The 22,062-nt window shown below is 38.4% G+C and overlaps 1 protein-coding gene across 3 annotated transcripts in view; it reads left to right on the top strand.

Annotated features, from left to right (window-relative positions):
• The window catches only part of COL11A1 (collagen type XI alpha 1 chain), a gene marked incomplete at both ends in the record, with an annotated part of 126,795 nt that overhangs the window by 82,736 nt on the left and 21,997 nt on the right, over positions 1-22,062 (top strand). For all 3 annotated transcript variants that reach the window (XM_084210964.1, XM_084210965.1, XM_084210963.1), the window contains 14 exons: positions 2,819-2,872; positions 3,674-3,727; positions 5,159-5,212; positions 6,120-6,227; positions 7,008-7,097; positions 7,372-7,425; positions 13,094-13,201; positions 13,683-13,790; positions 14,861-14,914; positions 18,369-18,422; positions 19,140-19,247; positions 19,825-19,878; positions 20,780-20,833; positions 20,931-20,984. In XM_084210964.1, coding sequence (XP_084067090.1) covers positions 2,819-2,872; positions 3,674-3,727; positions 5,159-5,212; positions 6,120-6,227; positions 7,008-7,097; positions 7,372-7,425; positions 13,094-13,201; positions 13,683-13,790; positions 14,861-14,914; positions 18,369-18,422; positions 19,140-19,247; positions 19,825-19,878; positions 20,780-20,833; positions 20,931-20,984 — 1,008 coding nt within the window. The remainder of the gene's footprint in view (positions 1-2,818; positions 2,873-3,673; positions 3,728-5,158; positions 5,213-6,119; positions 6,228-7,007; positions 7,098-7,371; positions 7,426-13,093; positions 13,202-13,682; positions 13,791-14,860; positions 14,915-18,368; positions 18,423-19,139; positions 19,248-19,824; positions 19,879-20,779; positions 20,834-20,930; positions 20,985-22,062) is intronic.

The raw sequence follows: 22,062 nt of genomic DNA, 5'->3' as shown, positions 1-22,062 counted from the left end.
CAAATGTATCTCAGTTACACACAGGACACAGAGAGTACATACACACTTTGTGTTACATCCATGCACTTTGTACACATTCCTGTGAATTACAGGTGTGCTCACAGCTTAGTCTCTTCAGAATTCCTCACCTACTGCAGCTTACTGCCTGTTCATTCAACTAGCAAACACTCAAGCTACATCCAGAAGATCCTTTTCTGAAGCAGCTGAGTTTTTTTGTTCTTATCAGCTAAGAATTCCCTTCAACCTATTTTCTGCATGCTTCAGAAATCCTAGTGTTCTCTTGAAAACAAAATTTTCTGCTTGCTATTTTCTTACCAATCAATACACAAATCCACTACACAGCTCATTGTACAGCACTATAAAGAAAAAAGCGTATTAATAAATCGTTTTTGTAATGGCAGCACTTGAAAACCAAGTCAGTTTAAGTGGATGAGCTTTCTGCCAAAGCATTTTTGCAAAGCCTAAACTTTCCTTTTGTAGTCATGTTTCATTAAACTGCTAACCTTTTTCATACAGGAAGCCTAAAGCTCTTCTCCCAGTATCCACAGCAAGGTTCCAGTGTTCTGTAGGAGTGTATTCTTCAGGAGGGAGCTCCTTGTGCATTTTCCCCAGCTCCATAATGTCGATTTTTTGGCATTAGCTAGGATGTGGGATGGAGAGAACGAGGCATAGACCAAGAAAGAAAATGCAGGTTGTTTGACACTGAGGAGGATCAGAGGCAGCCTACCAGAAGGGGAATAGCAGATCCTTGTGGAAGTTTTCTGACAGCTCCAGGAGTTTGCAAGGGAGAGAAGTTGTGGGGGTACTAAAACAATGAGCAGATCAATCCAAGATGAAGGCATCCCTGGAGAGAAGTTGATAAAAGCAAAGAGATGAAGAATCATAAAGCAACATGTTTCTCATCGCTTGTGTAATATAAGTGTGAGGTATCTATTTGCTTCCCAAGAGGGGTGTCAGCCAAAAAATAAAACTGTCATCTCTACTCCTCTGAGACTATTTCAGCTACCAAACATGAAAATAATAAATAATCTATCCCATGTAGCTACTGTTAAAATGAAATTTAATAATAAGAATGAAAATGTAATTTTGATGGCATGCTGTTAGTATTCTAGCGCTTTTTCTCACATAATCCATCAGTCCTCTGACTTGAAACCTGCAAGCCATATTGTGAATTAAAAGAAAAATGTGAAGTTTTTTCCTTAGGAAGCCTCAGGGCTTGAGAACAGGGGAAATTGTTGAGAAAGAAGGTGCCTTTAAATATAAAACTTCAAGTTGTGTTCCTAAAACCCAATTTCTGAGACTGACCAATTTCATTCAGGTATTTTTAGATGAGTCAATTTTATTAGATTTCCTCTATAAAGCTCCACTTTTTTTTTTTTTTTTAAGCTTTATGTTACACCCAGAAACAAATGAGGAAAGTTAATTTGCTCGCAGACATGGCGTATTGAAAAACAACCCAAACCCCCATATGGAGCATATTTGTGTGTTATGAAGGGTTCAGTAACAGACTTATACATCTTTTCAGAAATAAAAAATTATAGATGGGCAGGAAGACCACAAAGATTTCTCCCTTTGCCTAGCACTTCTTAATTGATTCAGATTTAGCATTTCAGTATAATAGAAGTCTGCCCTGGAATAAGATTTATTTAAGATCAAATTCTCCCAGGCTGGGCACAAGGGATCCTCCTGTAGTGGGCATTGCTTTGCCCACTACAGGAGGCAGCTGTGCCCTGCAAGCCTGGGCTTTAAGCAATGAAGTTTATGGAACTCCCAGGAGCAAAAGGGTAGAATCATTTGGGAGATGTGGCCTCCTGCTTCTTTTGCATCAAACCAACATTTTTAAAATATTTGGACAGCTGATATCATAGCAAACCCACACATCACACATCACACAGAACAGGATAAAGTCTTGCACATATGGCATGGGTACATAACTCAGCTGTGGAACCATGTAAAAGGAATGACTCTTAAGATTTCACTTAGTACACTAAAAACTTAAGAGCAATAAGGATTTTCATAAGCTGACATTGTACCTTTCATAATGTCAACAGTAAATTTTAAAAGCTGGCCTCTGGGGTTTTTTTGATACCAACTTCAGAAAGAGTCATGTAAGCTAGTCCTTAGTGTAAATACCTATGATATAGATATTTCCATGTGAACATACAGGCATGTACATCTGCTTACAATGCACTAAGTCAGTCGATTAGCTAAATTTGTAAAACCATGCTGCATGAAAATTTTCTCTCTCCATATATCTGTATATATATAAAACTATAAAAATAAAATGTTCATATATCATGGGATTTTTCAACTATTTTTCATAATAGCAAGCGTGCTGTATTTAATCCCAGCTAACTCTGAAATGTTTATTCTTTTTGGAGTTTTGTACTGTTGCACTGGTTTGGAATATTATCAGGGTTTAGGAATTGCCAAAGATGAATGTTTGACTGAAAGTTAAAAAGATGACCAAGCTATTAACTAAATCCCCTGTTTTATGCAAATTGGAAGAACAGTGCTTCTAACTCACAGTTGGTTCCTACTTCATTATGCACATTTTTAGGGGTAAGATGCAAGCATAGTTGAGATAAGTAATTTTCCTCATTTTTTTACTGGATTCCTACACAAGCACTATTGCTTCCAGGAAATCCCTCCAGTGTCTGTGCATGTGAATTGCGACTACCAATATTTATGACAGTGGGACTGAGGCTTTATGCTTAAATCCAGACATTACCTGCAGGGTTCCTATATTCTGTACTTGAAACAAACTTTTCAATCCAGCTTGAGTAAAACTTCACTTGTTTGGTTGTCTTTAATCCAGGGACCGCAAGGGCCTCAGGGACCTGTTGGATTCCCCGGACCGAAGGGACCTCCAGTAAGTATCTCTTTTATTAAGTTTGTGCAACAACAGGAACTGTAGCCTTTGTAGAGTGCCTCTAAAGTAAATAGTTGAAAATTTATATAAGGGGTGCTTTATGTATAGATTAAAGATGTTCTTGTTGAGCCTTGCCAGAGACCATGTGACACACGGAGTTCAGGCAAAATGCTACTGTGCTGCTGTAGATTTTCTTTGAATGATTGATGCACTGAGGAAAAATGAAGAGGAAGGAGGCATTCATTAGTAGCAGGAACATATAGAAGTAATAGCACACATATAGAAGTAATAGCACATTAGTAGCAGGAACATATAGAAGTAATAGCACATGCCCCCTGAACCAGTCTTGGTGCTTTTCTGGTGTGCCTCTGCTCATGTGCAGTATGAAAGCAACAAAGCACCTGTGATTTTTTTTTCCTGCCATGCATTTGTTACTTTTATTTCCAATTCCAAAACCTGAAATTTCATCAAGTACTTCTGAAATGCTTAGATTTGTGTTGAGTCATTAACCAAAGAAAAATTGAAGTATAGGGACTTTCCATGATTTCTGAATTTACAGAAATCTATTTTGAACATGTTTGCATTTGGCACCAGTCATTCTCCAAGCAATTGTTAAGACACTATAGAAAAGACACAAGGAAAAAATATTATTAAAATCCTAGTTAGCTAATATAGGAGCAGTTTAAAGTTACCAAAGACTAGTCTAGAAATAAAGAGAGAGCAGAGATTCTGATAGCTAACTGCACACTTTTTTTGAGGATGGCTAAGAAATTGCTTGATTTATATATTTTATAATTTCAGGGTCCACCTGGAAAAGATGGCTTGCCTGGGCACCCAGGACAGCGGGGTGAGACTGTAAGTAAATGTACTCTGCTGTGTTAGTGTTGTTCTAAAGGTCATGGTTATGTGATCAAAACCAAAGAAATAGAGACAACAGGGAAAGAGCCTGGCACTAAGAGGTTACATAACTGTACTTTTCTTGTAGGTGGGGCAGGATCAGGTGCTCCCATGATACAAGTGTGAGGTTATTCTTTGCTATGTCCAGTTAGCAACATCAGAATGAGATTAAATATTCAATAGAAGTAAATGAGATTAATACCCAGATCTCTGTTTAAATTGAGATTTTTCAGACAATTAGTCTACAGTAGTTTTCTCCCTGAATTCCACATACCACAAATAGTAGTGTTAAAAAAAGTATTATTGATGATAAACAGCTAGAAAAATGAAAAGTCAAGACCTTTGGAAAGTCGGGTCAGGAATGATTGAACCTATTAAAATTAAATAAAATTTTGAAACTGTGTAACTTATCTAAGAATCACAATCAATAAATTCTGGCATGAAAATATTAAAATATCATGTAATAATTTTAATTGAATTAACTTTAAAAAACCCACTATTTCTGTGTGTCAGAATGCTACTCATATTCCATTATAAAATAAAAATTCTCACTCAGATTTTTCAGAGCTAGAGAAAGCCATAAATGAATTTATTGAGAAATTTTCTCAGCATGCAGAATGCGTTTTAGGCTCCAGCTTCACTGGAAATTTGTCAGTGACTGCTGAGTCACTTCCACTGCTGGAAGGAGAAGCACAGAGCTTGGAGTAACACATCCCTCTGAAAATCTCTATTCTCTTCTGCTAGTATTGTAGCATTGTCACACTGTAATGCTTTGCAATGATAGTGGCTTTTTTGTGTATGAAACATTATTGACTCCTTTTTTGTTCTTTTCCTTTGCAATGATTCAAAGACTGTTGTGTAACATAAGGATCAATTGTTTACATTGTTTACAATGCAGGATGCTCAAACTTGTTCTTTTGTTTGCTGTTAAAAAGTTACAATTTTCCCTGGATCTTTATTTCTTTTCAATTTCTTTTTGTCTCACCACTTTAATGCCCCCCAACTTAATAGTCCATCTGTGTCTTTCTTTAAAAAGCATTTTTATGTCAGGCTTTATGATTCATAATATACATATGTAAAAATGTATTTTCAGCTGTCTTTTAGCTGCATCACTTATGCATTCAAACTCAACTAATCAAGCTCTCCTAGAGAGATCTGTAAAACTGATGGCAATTTTTACTGCTGTACCACCTCAGAGAGATGGAAGAGAGATTAATCAGCATTTCATATCCAGGCATATGCAGACAAAAAAGATTTCTCTTTTTCATTTTCTGAAGAGAAGGAATGTGTGACTAGGAATTTCTCATTCACCTCTTCAGCACAGAGATGAATTTCGCCCTTTTATAACTTGTAAAGGGTAATGTAACAGTCTGACATTTTTTTTCACAGGGTTTTCAAGGAAAAACTGGTCCTCCTGGTCCTGGTGGTGTTGTTGGCCCTCAGGTACATAATTTCATTTCATAGCTGACTTCATGGCACCAACGTTTACTGGCTACATTATGGATAAGGCAGTTGCTTTTGCTGTATTAAGAGGACCATATCCATGGTTATATTAACTTTTGTAACAAAAGTTGCACAACAATATTGGAAAGCTAGACTTAGTAATCATCAGTGATTCCACCAAAAAAATGAGAATTCCATTTTGTTTTATGTTTTGATTTGGGATTTTTGTTGGTTTGTTGTTTTTTCAGGAGTTTTTAATGTGATTATGAAATTGGAGGTGTCAAAGAGACACATTTCTCTACCATTTTAGAAAGAACAATGCTACGTGTGAATTTCTTTCCAGAGGAAAATTTTCCATAACTTTTAGATTGTGGAGAGATAATTTATCAAAATTTCATTTGATTTAACCTTCTTAATTTACAGCTTAATCAAACATTTAGAGCTTATTTAGCTAATTCCCTCAGTGGAACTTTTCTGCTAGGGAATCTGAAGAGAGATCTTTCAACTCTTCTTACAATTCCCGTTATTCAGAAAACCAGCAGTACAGAACTGTTTCAAGACAAGAATAGTACATGGATTTCTCTCCTGTGTCCTTTTTATAACCTTCTCCCTTGCACGCTGTGTTTGAAAGCTTCAGTGCTTAAGGAACAAGGTCAGGATTTCACTCTTTGGAAGCTGCACAGACGTGTCTGCAGGCAAAATGCAATGCAAGATTTATTTTATAGGACAAAGATATTTTGTAAGTCAGCCTTGCCTGGAGGGAAGGTGAGGAATGTGCACTAACCAATGGCAGCACTGTTTGGTAACATAACAGCTGGATATTGAGAATCTTCTCCTCTCCACTTCCTCCCACACCCTCAAGACATTAAATAACTTCAGGTGACTGAAGCTGTGCTTTTGTGCCTAGGGTCCTACTGGTGAGACTGGACCAATTGGTGAAAGAGGCCATCCAGGTCCTCCTGGTCCCCCAGGTGAACAAGGCCTGCCAGGTGCTGCAGGAAAAGAAGGCGCTAAGGTATGATGTGGCTTTGGGGAACAAACAGGAAGGGACAGATTGACTGCTGACAGTGTGACATTTCAAATCATCTTGAAGACATGCAGAATAAAATCAGAACATACAGTGTAAATCATGATTGGCAGGTTTCACCCAGAAGGACTTGGAAGACTGGAAGATTCCAGTTTTAGAGCTGAGTCTGCTTCCACTGAAATAATGAGAATTCTCTTGAGCCAAAAATTAATATTTTTATAATAAAAGCGAAGGAAAAAGATTTTACATATAATATGCATTCAATATACTAATCACATTCAATATGTCGTACTTAGTAATGACATATTCACACCAAGGTAGAAATTTGTACATTGCCATTTAAAGTCAGATGTATAGTAGTGAATAAAAGGTAAAATTTCACTAAATAAATTTAACTCCTTGCTTAATTTTTTGCTGCCATTGGGGAACAAAACAAATATTACTTATCTAGTGACTATGTAATTCTATTCAATTTTTGATTATAATTGGGTATCAAAATTTTTTTATTGAATGTATCTTTAAACATATTTTTATGGCTTGTTGTGTTTTTCACTATTTGTATTCCATAACTGATACTGTATTTTGTCAAAGTTCATTATAAATTTAACCACAGACTATTGCACTGATGAAAGAATTAGTGGGTGAATTGCTGGGGGCACAATCTTTGTTTTCATTCCTATAACTAGGATCTGGTAGTTAATTTTCATCGCTCACTGTACACCTAATTTTTAAACATGTTTTTTAATCAAAATGTAATATGTTTCCCAGGGTGATCCAGGCCCTCAAGGCATTCCTGGGAAAGATGGACCAGCAGGTCTTCGTGGTTTCCCTGGAGAGAGAGGCCTTCCAGGTGCTCAGGTATGATATAAGCACTAGATATAAGCAATTGCCACGATATTTCTGAATAAAAGAAACAATTTATGAACTTCTTTATTTATTAAGTCTTCTACTGTACTTAAAATAAATGCAATAAGGGAACAGATCAAAATATAATTGGCTAGATAAGAAGTAAGGAATTAATTCAGGTTTGTTTCCTTGGATCTTTACATGTTTCCTATTATATGTGTTGCAAAATTACTCTTGAACGTTCCAGTTTAGTAGACAAGCTTCTTTTTTCCTTTCCATTTTTTAGGGTCCAGCTGGTCTGAAAGGAGGGGAAGGCCCACAGGGTCCACCTGGCCCAATGGTAAGTAAAACATCATAATTTTATGGAACTATAAACAATATTACCTAATAACCTTTTTTCTTCTTTAGATGCTGGGATGCTTTCATTAACATAGTCTGTAAAACAGCAGACAGATCAGACTTCTTGTAGGTATCCATACTAATGAACATGCATGGATAGGGAGGTAGAGGATATCTTCTGCCACTAGATTTAGTTATGACATTTACTTGCTGCTCAATACTTGTCAAACTGGTTTTGAGATGACACAGGTTTTCCACAGTGGAAAAATCTATGGATAGTGACTCATGGTGTTGTGGTGGGCTTGCCTTGGCTGGATGCCAGCTGCCCACCAAACTGTGCTATCCCTGCCCATCTCAGCTAGACAGGAGAGCACAAGATACACTGAAAGGCTTGTGAGTCAAGATAAGGGCAGGAAGATCAGCCACCAGTTACATCATGGGCAAAACAGACTGGGGAAATGAGTTTAATTTATTTTCTGTCAAGTCAGAGTACGATAGATAAGGAGAAACAAAAACCAAGTCTGAAAACACCTTCTCCCCAGGCTTCCCTTCCCTTCCTCCCAGGCTGAACTTCACTCCTGATTTTTGTTTTATCCTGCCTCTAAGCAGAGCAGGAGGATGGAAAATGGTCCTCAGTTTGTCACACATTGCCACTCCTTCCTCCACATGGGCAGGACTCCTCACGCTCCTGCCCTGCTCCAGCGTGGGGTCCCTTGGTGGTGAGGCAGTCCTCCATGAACTCGTCCAACCTGAGTCCTTCCCAGGGCTGCAGTTCTTCATGAACTGCTCCAGCCTGGGTGCCCCCCAGGGTGCAGCCCTTCAGGAGCTGCCTGCTCCAGTGTTGGTCCCCTAAGGGTCACAAGTCCTGCCAGCAAACCTGCTCCAGTGTGGGCTCCTCCCTCTACAGGGCCACAGGTCCTGCCTGGATCCTGCACCAGTGCAGGCTTTCCACAGGGCACAGTCTCCTTTGGGATCCACCTGCTCCAGTGTGGGGTCCTCCGTGGGCTGTGAGAGGATCTCTGCTCTCCTTCTGTTGGGCATTTTTCCCCACTTCTTAATTACATTATCCAGGATGTTCTACCTCTGTCACTGATGGGCTCAGCCATGGCCAGCCCATCAGTCCATCTTGGAGCTGGCTGGTGTGAGCTCCACTGGATGTGGGGGAAAGGGGCATCTTCTCCCAGAAGTCAGCCCTGTAGTCCTCTGCTAGCAAGCCCTTGCCATGCAAACCCAGTACTCCTGTGTTCCCTTTGTACAACTGTGTAAAATCATGCCATGCAGGAATTTTCCTTCTCGGCATTTTAAGCTCAATAGTAGAGTATGCTTCAAGTTACCTACTCTCTGTTGTCATGATTTATGCAAAGTTCTACAAGGATGCACTGGCATTCAAAACATGCTAGAGTTATTCCCAAATGTGAATTGTGTAGATTTTGACAGTCATCTTGTCAACTTATTTCTTTCATACAGTGCAATTGAGGTTAAAAAAGAAAAGAATCAATCATCACAGCTATTCATATTAGGAAGAAAAAAAAAGTAGTGGAGGAGCTGAATTTCTATGTGCTTCACAAAGCTCTCTTATGTCCTTGCAATTCATATTCAGATTAGAATGCATTAAACAAGGATAAAAATCCACACATAGTACAGTACAATAATATATGGGACTTGAATTCTTAGCATGAGTTATTGAATTCTTAATATGAATTATTGAATTCTTAATGCCAAAACCCTGAATTTACAGTTCTTAACACTGTGCAGTATATATATATATTCCCAAAAGGCATCAAAATAAAGAATGGAATGGAATGGAATGGAATGGAATGGAATGGAATGGAATGGAATGGAATGGAAAGGAATCTAGCAGGGAGAGTCAAAAGGGATATCATCTTACCCATCTGAAGAACCTGAAATGTTAAAAGAAAAGATGAATCAAAGTCAAGAAAGCATAGACCAGAACAGTATCTTCAACCTAAAGGTCCTGTCTTGATTTTTTGTTGAAGGAGCGCCTAAGGCTGGACTGACCTCTCAAGCAGATGGTTCAGGTGCAGTGACCCTGAGCCCTTCTGAGCACGCACAGACCAGCCAGCACAGGCAAAGCTGTGTGACACAGCCCCCTTTGCCAGCCAGCATTGTCCACACAGGAGCTGTGCCACTCCTGTCATGGTCCTCAGAAAGACACATCACATCACACAAGATGTGAGGCAAAAGTACACACCTTATTTAGTGATAGCTGTCTGTATTCTGAAATACATATGTTTGAATTGAAATTCAGATGATCCATGTTTTTCTAATTCTTATAGGGTGTGTATAAGTTAGTGTTTTAGTTGAAAACATCAGAGCTTTTTGGAGGAGGATATCTCAATTATCCCCATTTACCATCCTTTGGTTCAAATTATGGAGCTCTCTCACAGCTCATGAATAGTATTCCTTTCATGTGAAACTAAATTGGTAGAGAAAATCCAGGATCACTATTAATGCTCCCCAGCTAATGGGAGTTCAGTGCCAGGCTGAAATCATCATTAATTATAGTCCAGAAACACACAGAGTGTGGGTGTCAGGAGCACACTACCAAGGACTTCAGTTCATAAACTCGTTCCTGTTGGGGCCGCCCTTCCTGCTGAGGTGAACAGTCATAGAAAGAAACCCTTAGAACACTGAGGAATTTTTGCATATGATTTTTCCAGTCTTTAATAAATAGATGTAGTGGTAGCAGGAGTTGAAAAGGAGTTTGAAAGGCAAAATTTAGAATTTTTTTAAATATATTTTGAGCTCATTGTAGTGCAAGCAGGCCACTAGGTATGAAGAGGATCAAGTTGCCCTTAAAGTATTCCAAGAGTCCTCAGTAGGATTTTTATCTGTTTCATCTTTAATTACTAACTTGTTATCTCAAAACAGTATCCAGTGAAAAAAAGGTGCGTAGGTGCCCTTAATACTGAGTTTCAGTGTACTGTCAAGCACCAGAATTAAACCACAACTGCTTGCTTTTCTTCACAGAAGCTCACAGCAGACCATGAGCATCAAATACTCTGAAAATATTTTCCCATCTATTTTTAGCCAACAGCGGTTACACACAGAAGTGTAATTGTAGTGGAGTCTTCATTTGCCAGCTATAATAGGAAGAGAATCCATGCCACTGGCTGACTTTCCTGTGATTTCCTGCCAATACCAATTGTTTCTAACCAGCATATATAGTCAATTATAAGCTCTGTTTGGCTGCTGCATACATCTGCAAGCATACCAAACAAACGACTGCTCCAAATACTGTGCATATGCCAATTACTCTGTTTAGAGGGATTTGGACAAAAGAAAGAGATGCATGAATGCATGTCAGAGCAAGAGGGGGTTCTGCAGGATTGAGGGGGGTTGGGGGCTTTTTTGGGAGGGGGTTGTGGTTGGTTTTTTGTTATGGGGGGGGAGTGGTGAGTTTTTTAGCAGTTCTCTTTTATCTGCTCTCTTTGTTGCGGCTGTTTGTTTTCTTCCCTTCTCCTACTACCGTGTGGAATGCTGAATGCTGATGAGAGAAAGCTCTTTGGAATGTCAAGCAGTCATTTTTCATTTGCTCATTTAGGAATAGGATGCTCAAATTAGACTCAGAATAAGCCAGCTGTAGGCTACCCAATTATCAGTACTGAACTATCTAGAGCTATCTTCATCTATCTGACAACCTTTTACAGTCATGGGGACCTTCACTTGTTGAGCATTTTGTTAACCATCAGTAAAAAGTATTGCTACTACTGTGCAATGTATACAATAGCTGTCATTACATATCTCCTCACAGGAAGTGAGAGAAAACCAAGGTTGCTAATGAGTTTACAGTCTGCACAGCAGCAATACAAGACAAAACATGAACTTCCATTCTGTAGAAAAGTAAAAAAACCCCAGCAAAACAAATTAATAAAAAGATTCCATTATGTGAGTACTGCAAGACCAAAGGTTAACAAGTGGTTTAATAGCATAAGGAGCTTGTTTTGTAGTGGGACAGAGTAACCAGAAAAAAATGAAACACAGAAAGAGAGAACAGACTTAAGAAGCTGCTTAAAATGCTTCTCTGAGTTGGGACTCTAATTTAATATGTTCTGCTGTGCTCAGAGGCCATTCTCACAGAGAAAGGAGCGGTTCCTTAAAAACAGAAGGTGTAGTCCATCTTCATAACTCATGTGAAATGCAAAGACAAATGTAAAAAGTTGGCCAATTAAAGAGCTACTGGAAATTATGGCCTCTGTAAGTGTCTGCTGTCTGACACAGAAAGATCTGCGAGTTATTTGGGTTTTTTCCTCTCTATTCTTACATCCTCCTGATGAGATGACCTAAAATCGTTTAGCTTATGAGAGCTGACAAGATCAGAGACCATGGTAGTCTGGCTGTAGGGCAATGACTTTTTCTTGTTGAATTCACTGATGCCTTAGGAACTAAAATAACAGAAATAGGACAGAAACTTAGGCAGCCACCCAGACTTAAAAAAATCCCCAACACCTGGAAGGATAAAGTCATCTATGATTTCCATACAAATACTTTGACCACTCATGCAAATTTAGATATTACTGAAATAACTTGCTAAAATACTTTGTGAAACCATTCAGCACTATTTTCTGTCACATTTATGGGGAGGGAAAAGCACCTTATTACTAAATTAGTATCATTTATGTTAATGAGGTCAGTCCAGGACAAGTATGTCATGAGTCAAAGAAAAAAAAATAGGGTCCTCATAGGTGAAAGCATCTTAAAATTCCAGTATCTGCAGGACAGCAAATTCAATCTTGTTTAAACATGAAAAAAAAATGCTATTTAGAGTTGAAGAGTCTTACTTTTATTATTTTTATTATTTTTATTATTATTTTCTGCTACTTTTCTGTTCTGTGATGTATCATCCTGCTTCTAGTATATAAATTGAAGAAATGAAATTACTAATAGTAACTTTGAAGGGTTACAAACTATCTTGAAGGTGTGAAGCTGGAAATTTGGGAAATATTTTTGTACAGCAAACAAACATTTAACAGTACTCTCTTAATGCAAAAATTGTAAATTATTTAAAAGACAGAAAACAAAGATGCAGTTTTAGTGGTTTTCAATATATAGTGTCTGTTGTTTCACCTTTGATTTCTTAATATTACGTTTTTAACTTTTTCTGTGCTTATTTTAAGATGCCTGTACATAAAAAACCTCCTCTGCAGAACACACTAAATTAGTCACTATACTTGAATGGATTTTTACAGAGGTGCATTGAAATGCAGAAATGTGATCATCACAGCACGGAAGAGAACAAAGCTTTACTAAAAATTTTAGGTTTGTTATGGCTTAGTTCTGTGTTTTGATATGGTGAATATGCTTTCATCAAAGCAATATGTTAATATATTTTGAAAACATAGAGGGAAGTAAGTTCTTGAAAAGAGGCTGGTTGTAAGGACTCTCTCATTATGATGAACAAATACAGGAAGTGGTATTGATAAAAAATAAAATTAGTGTTGTATGAACTGTATTGGGTATGAACTTCAAGTTGGTCCTTCCAGCCTGTTTTCTTTACTTGCACACATGATGGACGCGTAGCCTTCAACCAGCTGAACTCGCACTGCTGAACAGCTTCCCTGGTGACTTGCCTCATGAAAGCCACAGGCATTCCCAGGGCTCTCAGAATTCCTTTCTCCCTTTCTTCCTTTCTCCTCTGTCTTTCCCAGGGCTCGCCGGGAGAGCGCGGAGCCGCGGGCACCGCTGGCCCCATCGGGCTGCCGGGCCGGCCCGGCCCCCAGGGACCCCCAGGCCCCGCCGGAGAGAAGGGAGCTCCCGTGAGTAACACAGCCCCATGGAAACATCCCTGCACACACTCTGCATTCCAGATGCTGCTGGCTCCCACTCTGTTCCATATGTATTCTCAGAACACCCAACCTACTCATTTTGGATTTACAATTTTGTACATAGTAAAACATTTCTCATCATGCTCTCTAAGACCACGAAGGGTTAAACCTGTTACAGCAGGGAGTGGATATAAATCAGTCTTTCATTAAAACTTTGTACCCAGCCACTCTGCATTAGAGTACAAGTGTATTTGACATCAGCCTCCATTATAACTTCATATAATTCTCTTATATATTCTGTTCCTTTGATAGTTTTCTTTCTGTTGTGGTGTTTTCTGTTTTGTTGGGTTTTTTTTTTTTTTTTGGAGGGGGGTGGGTGTTTTGATTTTGTATTGGTATTGGGACTCCCTTTACTGAAGTATTCATTACTCTCCTGTGATGATGTGGATTGCTTCATTTTCTCCAAAACCAGGGTGAAAAAGGTCCCCAAGGTCCAGCTGGACGTGATGGAATACAGGGTCCTGTAGGACTTCCTGGTCCTGCCGGTCCTAGTGGTTCTCCTGGAGAAGATGGTGACAAGGTGAATCATTATAACTGGTTATTAGTGCATCTGGGAGAAGATCTGTCAGTACAGTTCTCTGTAGATTTCCTCACAATAAATAGGGTGACAAAGCAACAAATCTTATCCCTGCCTCCCCCAGATTCCCTCTGCCTACTGCAAAAAATACCTAAAAACCTCTTCTATAATCAAATGTCTGAGGGACAGATGCCATGGAACACTGGGATTTGTGTTAAAGAGCTAGTAGAATAACATTTATCCTGGCAAAGAAATGAGGATAAAGGTGTGGCAAAATAAGGCAAATGATGCCAAAATTGATTTTGCCTATTTTAGAAACTTGGTTTACTGAATGAGTAAGATGAAATGTCTTTAGTAATATACAGGGATTCAAAACCACCAGAGGTTGTGCTGGTAGGTTGAGGGTGTCAAAATAATTATGTTCACAGCAGAGATATTCTGTTGACCTCTGGCAGAATTTAAAATATGACACCTTTCAGGATCATCTGGTGTGGTTGCTTGATCCAGCACTTTTCTGTTAATTAGCACAGGGTAAAGGTAAAGATTTCAACATTCATTTTTTTGTGATTCATGAGTGTTATTTATCCCACAGACAGTATTTTCTGTGATTTAATTTAATTGTCTTTTAGTATTGTATAAAGAAAACATGATTTTCTAATGTCATTTCTTGGTGATCTGAATAATTTTGAAGTTTTGAAATACCGTACACTCCAGTGAGAAGCAGTAGTTCAGTCATAAACAGTTACATGAGTCTGTAAATCAGGGTACTTTCATTATAAGTTCATATTGAAGGTGACATAAGCAACACAATTTCCTTAATTTAAAGCTCAGTCGCATTATACTTCAAAGCCAGGTCTTGCTGCCCTTTTCAATTCAGCAATCAATATCTGCATTAATATGACACATTATTGATCACTGCAGAATTGCTCCCTTTAGGCTTTCACTTGAAACAGCAACATAAAACATAGAATAATCATATCAAAGGGAACATTCAGAGATACTGTGATATTGACTTCAGCTAAGTGTGAAGGAGACCATTTTAAACAAGTTTAACTTTTAACTTTCAATTACAGGGTGAAATTGGTGAACCAGGTCAGAAAGGTAGTAAAGGTGACAAAGGAGACAACGTGAGTAGCAAAATCCTTTGTGCATTACATCTACTCTTTATAAATAAAAGGTATTCATGCATGAAGTATGCAGGTATCTTTGCTACATAAATGAGCAGAAAAAAAGCAACACTCCTAAAATGTTCCTTCAATATAATATTCTTTTAAGGCAATACTAGAGGTTTGTACTTACAGATCCAGTAATGTATTTATTATTGCTCATATTCCTAAAGCTTAGAGAATCATTACAAAATGTAAACTACATTCTTAAGCATCCTTCCTGTATCATTGAAATTCCTCTATTCTGCATTTGAACTGGAGGGACCAAGAGTTCCCATACGGTTCTCTTACTGAGTTGAACTTCACTGATTGCAATGTGTGAACATACCCAACTTTGGCTTCTTAGCCATGAGGATGAAAACTATGGAGACTCAGCAGAGGAATCTACTAGTGTAATGTAATTTTAAAATTTGTTAAGGAAATCTAATTCCTGGGGAGCACAATTAACTGATGGCAGATGAAATGGCTTGTACAAGTTTTCATATATTATCATTAGGCCTATTAGTGAACCTAGGAGTAATCAGGTTTCTACTGTTTTAATTTGACATTTTTCTATCTTCAAAAATTAATTCTAAAGTTCAAGCGCTTCCTTTTTTTTTTATTTAGGCCAGACATATAAAATTAAGCTTTTTTCACTGTGAAATTTGAAGCTAGAAAGAATAAAACTAGCATTTATTTATTTCCATTTGGTTTTGGTTTCTTTTCTAAAAATTCAAAATGTTTCTGTTCAAATTCAATATAAACTGGTACTTTACTTGAATACTTTTCCTTAAGAAAAAATTGAGAAGTAATGGCAGAAAGATCCCTTTTATTGTTACATTTCAACACAATTCAGTTAGCAAAGCTCCAAACTCAGCACAGGGGTATTCATGGCTAAGTATAATTATCTTGAAAACAGTGTGATTTTTGAGATTGACAAGTTACAGAACAGTATATTATTTTAAAAAATTACACCAAATTTATGGCTTAAGTATTATCAGATGATGTTTATGGGAAGATATGAACATACTCAAGCAAATCACAGGTAATAGAATTAGAGAATCACAGAATGGCTTGGGCTGGAAATGAACTTTAGGATCAGCTAGTTCCAACCTCTGATCCAGTTCCACTTCAGGCTTTGCATGTGGTCACAGGCATGTCCTGTTTTCCCCTTTGCCATGCCTCTTCATTAGAAATGCTTTGCATCAGAGAAATTCAGGGAAAAAACACAAGCTGCTCTCTTCTGTTTCAGATAATTTTAGCGTAGCTAGTTATGCTGAGCATTAGACTGTGACCACAGTTCCCATAGTGAGTACTGATGCATTTGGGCCTGTTCCAACAGACCTGCTTTATAAATAAAATATCTGCAGCATTATCATTTGAGAATATATCCTGGACTCCCCATCTCAAGGTTTAATGCATTTGAGAATAGTACACATTTTTTCTTGAAATACAGGATTCAGTGTTGAGGGCTTTGTTGAAGTGAATGTAACTCTAGTTGAAGTCAAATGTCTTGAATCTATTTGCCCTTAACTGCAGTCATTCAACCCTGACAATTCCAGAATGTGTTCGTTCTAAATCTTCTTTCCTCTCAACGTGCTGACAGATGCCTGTTGGGGCAGGGAGAAAGGGCTTGTTGGTCACCTCTGAAAGGTTCTGACAAGGAAGTACCCAGTTCTGAAAACACAGGACATAAAGAACAGATATTTACACTCTCAAACCACCCACAAAAGGCCTTGGTGGGCATTTAGGGCCTGATCACAGCAAGGATCCTGATCAAAGAACTGATTCATTTTTCCTGTTTAAGAAGAGCTGGAAAAATCTTCAATTCCCCATTGAAACTAACAAAGATTTCTTTTTGTGGGTTTGAAAATACTGTGCCTATGTTGGCATATTCTAGTTAAGACAGCAGAATTTTGTTGTTGATGTGCTGTCCTCTTTTGAACTTCAAAACCTCCAGAGTTATCACAACTGCCTTTATTAACTGAGGATTCTCTCATTATACTGATCAGTCTTTCTCCATTTGCCCTCCAGAGCAATGGCAAAAATGGCCATGTGTCTAAATAACTCCTCATTAATCAATTGCAGAGTACATTCCAACAGTGCTTTATATCAAAATGGATTTTTAAATGAGTTTAAAAACGGGTAGGCCTCATTCCAGAGCCTACAAAATGAAGGAGCATATTGAAGCATCTTGAAGAGTGTAGAAAAATCCATGCCTGCCAAATCCCTTTCTCATGGTAACACTTCCCAGTCAGTTGGAGCATTCCTCAGAGTCCTTTCATTTAGACATGTCACCACAAAGGCTAGAAAGCTTTGTTTCATGTATTGCCATCAGGTATGGGACAAAAATAAAACTGTAAAAGAGAAGAAATACAGAGCTTGATGCTTCATACTCCCTAGAAAATAAAATGGTCCAAAATATATACAAACCCAGAGAAAGAAACAGAATGTAAGACTTAAGAAGTCCCTTTGTTGAATTCTCTTTGTAAAGGGCACAATAATCTAATTTTATCCCTAGAAAAGTCTGTAAATCCCAGAATTATTCTTCTTTAAACCAGAATTTGAAGCCTAGAAGTTGCAGGCAACTTGGCATCTGAAAAAGACTAGAATTAGCCAAGGCCAGATGTTGAGTTTTGTGCCTTCTTAGCGTAACTCTTCATCAGTCTACTTCCTCCAGTGTTTCAAAAACAAGATTCAAGCTATTACATCATTTCCACCTCATCATAAAGTAAGATCTTGCATTCCTGTACTCTGATAAGTTCATTATATCACATCTGCATGACTGAATTCTAATTATGTGCAATATAACTTAGTTATTATTCTGCAGGGAGAATGAAAAAAGACATTCCTCTCAGAGACTGGGGTTTTGACCATTCTGTTGAAGAGAGACTTAATATCAAAGAGGATGTGATTCCCGGTGCTCAGCAAGAACTTGCACTTTTTCATGTCTCCTAGAGGTCAAAAGAAGCTTTTGCCATTGCAAAAATAATTAGCAGTTTCATTAAAACTATTCCAAATAAGAAGCATTTGAATTGAAGATAGATTTTTAGATGATGCTTTAAAGTTTGAGAGATATTTTGCATAAATCTCATTTGCATCAAAACATTGAAAGTTTTGATATTTTTAATTGTGGAAAAAAAATTCATTTTGATTCATGTTGGCATGGAAATTTATTCAGAAACATTAAAAATGAACTTCTAACTAGTGCCAACGTTGTCTATTATAGATGTGAAAATTGGAGTTTTTGAGAGATAGTTTGTACTGAATGGAAAGGACTTGTGAATGATGCTACATCCTCTATGGAGAAACATGGAAATGCTGAATAGATTGTGGTCGTGCAAGCTGGGTTTTCTGTCATGTCTGTATTTGTTTTTAATCTCCTGGCAGATGTCACAATCACTAACTTGTCCTTTTGGATGTGTGTTTGTTGCAGGGTCCTCCGGGTCCCCCAGGTCTGCAGGGTCCCGTTGGAGCCCCAGGGATAGCTGTGAGTAGCTCGTTCAGAGCCAACTCCAACCTTGCATAACTCAGCTGATCCTGACTTCTTTGAACTGTTTGCTCCTTACTCAGGAATATATTTCAAAACACCCCCAGCAGTTCTGTCCCTGCCCACTTACATGCAGTTCATTATTGTAAACAAGCGTGTGTGGGTGTTACCGTATGGCAGATTTAAAGCAGGGCAATAATTTGACAAAATTATTAAAAATTAAATCCTGTAAATAGTGAATGGGGGCCATCCTTTCAGTGAACTTGTTTGGTGGTGTGTTTGGCAGCTCAGGATAGATGCAGTTAAAAGAGAGTGCCTCTTTTTAAAATCCACCTAATACCAAGTGAATTAATTCTTATTTTTATTAGAAAGGCTCTGAATTCTTTTACCCTGAGTATTGGTAGAACCCTGTGCTACTCATACTTACATAGGTATTCAACAGCTAGAATGTTTATGCCAATGTGATAGAGAGGGGGAATTCAGGGAAAATTTCTGTGAGAAATGCAGCGCTAATTGTCCTATATTAAACCAGAGCACGTGGTGGTATTCTGTTTGTGCAACAGATTTCATCCAGCCAAGATGATGAACATGCATTTGTAAAGATACTTGGTGGGAGTCTGAGCCCTTCTGTAGCTGTTTCCCAGTCATTTCCATGGAGCTTTTCCTGTTGTTATTATCAGAGCTGTGATAGTTTTGCTCTTCATTGTTTCCAAACAGGGAGGTGATGGAGAGCCAGGCCCAAGAGGTCAGCAAGGGATGTTTGGGCAAAAAGGTGATGAAGGTCCTCGAGGCTTCCCTGGGCCCCCAGGCCCTATTGGCTTACAGGTAAATTCCTTCATTATTTTACCTTAGATCTGTAAAACAAGATGTAACAGAAAAAGTGTAAGAACACTGATTTCTGTGTCAGAAACAGAATTACTACTGTCTTTTATTAAATAAATGATAGCATCAGTTAATTAGGACTGAAAGATCCCATATTGAATGGGGTTCATGCATAAACAACAGATTTAATGCAGCAGGACTTTATATATATATATATATATATATATATATATATAAAACTGAGCTCTGGATAATCCTGGCAGTGTTTTTAGAATCACTCAGTGTAGCATTTCTGTGTGCATTTTTGGGGTTTTTTTTGGGTTTTTTTCCCCCCCAAATTTATTGTGTCACCTAGTTTAAGTGTCGTAGGACTACCTATACATTTACTGTAATATGAGAAGCTCCCTTCCCTTTTTTATCCATTTTAATGCAAATAGGTCTTTTTCTTCTTGTTCCACCATACCGCCCCCTCCCAAGTTCCCAAGTTTGATGTGTAGATCTGATTTACATTGTTTCATATTGATTTATAACTAATCATTCTAGGGACCCTACTCATAGTATTCTTCCCTATGTTTTTTAGGGTCTGCCTGGCCCGCCAGGTGAAAAAGGTGAAAATGGAGATGTGGGCCCAATGGTAAGACAGCTTCCCCACTGGTCACTCTAAAGGACATAAATATTTTCTATATATTATTGTATTTTCTCTGTAGCTCTCCATTTGATAAGATACTCCTGAATTTGGTGATTGAGTATGAAACATTTTGGTGTAACATAAACTCTCTCTGGAATTTTCTTTGCTTCCCCACATCTATCCCCTCATCATTAATATTGAGATTTATGTAGCAAGAGAAAATACTGAAAAATAGATAGCAAAGCAGATGCTCTGTGTGCCTGAGACAGGACAGCGACAATCAGGTTCAGGAAAGAAAGAGGAAAAGTAGATATCACTGCACCAGAGAGTCTGGAGCTGCCTTCCTTAAGTTCAGGCCATTGTTATTAACATACAGTGTCAGGTATGCAGGCCAGAAGATGGCAAACACTGCTTGGCTCTGTTTTCTTTCCCTGGGTGATGCATTTTCCAGCTGTTTCTCCTGCTGACAGAATGCCTTCTGGGCTGCTCCTGACTGCTATGCAAGCTCTCTACTCTATACATTTGCCTCCAGCACTTGTGCCCATCCGTAGGCACCATGGTGCAGTTCTGCCCCAGGGCTGTCACAGACACTTGAGCTGGTCCAGGTCTCTGGCAGTGGGATGGGCATGCAGGGAACCTGCAGGGAAAGAACCAATCCTCAGGGGCTCCTAAGCATTAGGTCACGTCCAGCTCAGGTACAGTGTGACACAGCCTGGGCCTCCTGTCACCTTTTGAACTCATCCAGCAGGCAGCAATCTGGCCCTGCTGTTCCTGCTGCATGGTGAAAATTAAAAGCCCTCTACAGATGGAATATATTATTTTTCATTGGTCAGAAATTCTTCATGATTGTAACTCTATTGTATCTATTCCTGGATATCTGTCATATCACATTGTCTCTTTGATACAGGGTCCACCTGGCCCACCAGGTCCCAGAGGTCCCCAGGGTCCTAATGGAGCTGATGTAAGAATCAACCTATTGTTTTGTCTTGCTAATTGAGTAACAAGCACGCTATTTTGGATAGTGATATTTTGATAACAAAAATCTTTTATCACTGTAGGGTCCTCAAGGTCCTCCAGGCTCAATTGGCTCTGTTGGAGGTGTTGGTGAAAAGGTGAGTATGGATGGAAACCCCCAAGGAAGAAAAACCCTGGAATAAGAATGCTATATGACATTCATTCATTAAAACTCTTCTCATTGCTATTTTCAGTTCTCTGTTCAGAAAATTTTCTGCCAGGATATGGAGTAAATTTGTTTGGGATTGGTTACTTTCATATTTTACCTAAGGAACATGCCAGATTGTATCTTCCTTGTTCTTAAAGGAAAGATGAAGTATGCAGGGATATAAGGACCTTTTTTCCTGTGATTTATTTGAAACAACAGAGCAAACTATTATATAGTGCTGAGCAAGCAAAAATTTCAAAAGAGAGTCTTAAAATGCTTGTTTATGTTTATTTTATCAAGCTACCTCAACCACATCACCTACATAAGCCTAAAAGCCTTTTGCTGTAATGTTACAGATTTAACAACAATTTTTTTCCTGAACTTTGGAATGAGAAAGAAGATTCTGAATGGAGCATAAGATGGAGGAAACAAAACAGAAATATATTCCAATATATAAATTGCTTATTGAGAAACTATGTAGATTGCTCTTGAGTATTTAATGATTTGTCACAGAGTATCACATATGTTCAAAGAAACACCAGTCAGTGAGTCCTAAGAATCACTGACAAGACTAAGACTGTCAGTATTGGTCGTTTTTCAGAAAGCTTTCCATATTTTCAACTTTTCAGAACATGAAGTGAGACTTCCCTTTTTCTAACTAAACCAGCCTTTTAAAAAAACCTGCAGGTGTTTCATGGTTTGGTTTTTTTTTCCTGCATGCCCGTCAGCTAAATCACTTACTAGTGCTCTGGGTGTGGTGAAGAGGGTACTAGAATAATATAACATAAAATTTGGTTTGATGGAGAAATATCCTACCTTGTCTCCCTCGCTGTCCTTTGATACCAGAGGGTGCTGAGCCCAAACAGATGTCATTGTGACAAGCTGGCAGTGCTTCATTGCAGTGCTTCTTTCTCAGGATGTGGCTCTGAGCATCAGCTCACCTCTTGGGAGCAGTAGAATTCTAGTGTTTTCAATCTTTTTTCCCTAAAACATGATCCCCTCCTGCTTGACTGCATTATTAACAAGGA

This window comes from Fringilla coelebs, assembly GCF_963513975.1.
Source record: "Fringilla coelebs genome assembly, chromosome: 9".
Taxonomy (NCBI): Eukaryota; Metazoa; Chordata; class Aves; order Passeriformes; family Fringillidae; genus Fringilla; species Fringilla coelebs.
The sequence above is the reverse complement of the archived record's forward strand: the minus strand, read 5'-3'. Positions and strand labels throughout refer to the sequence as shown.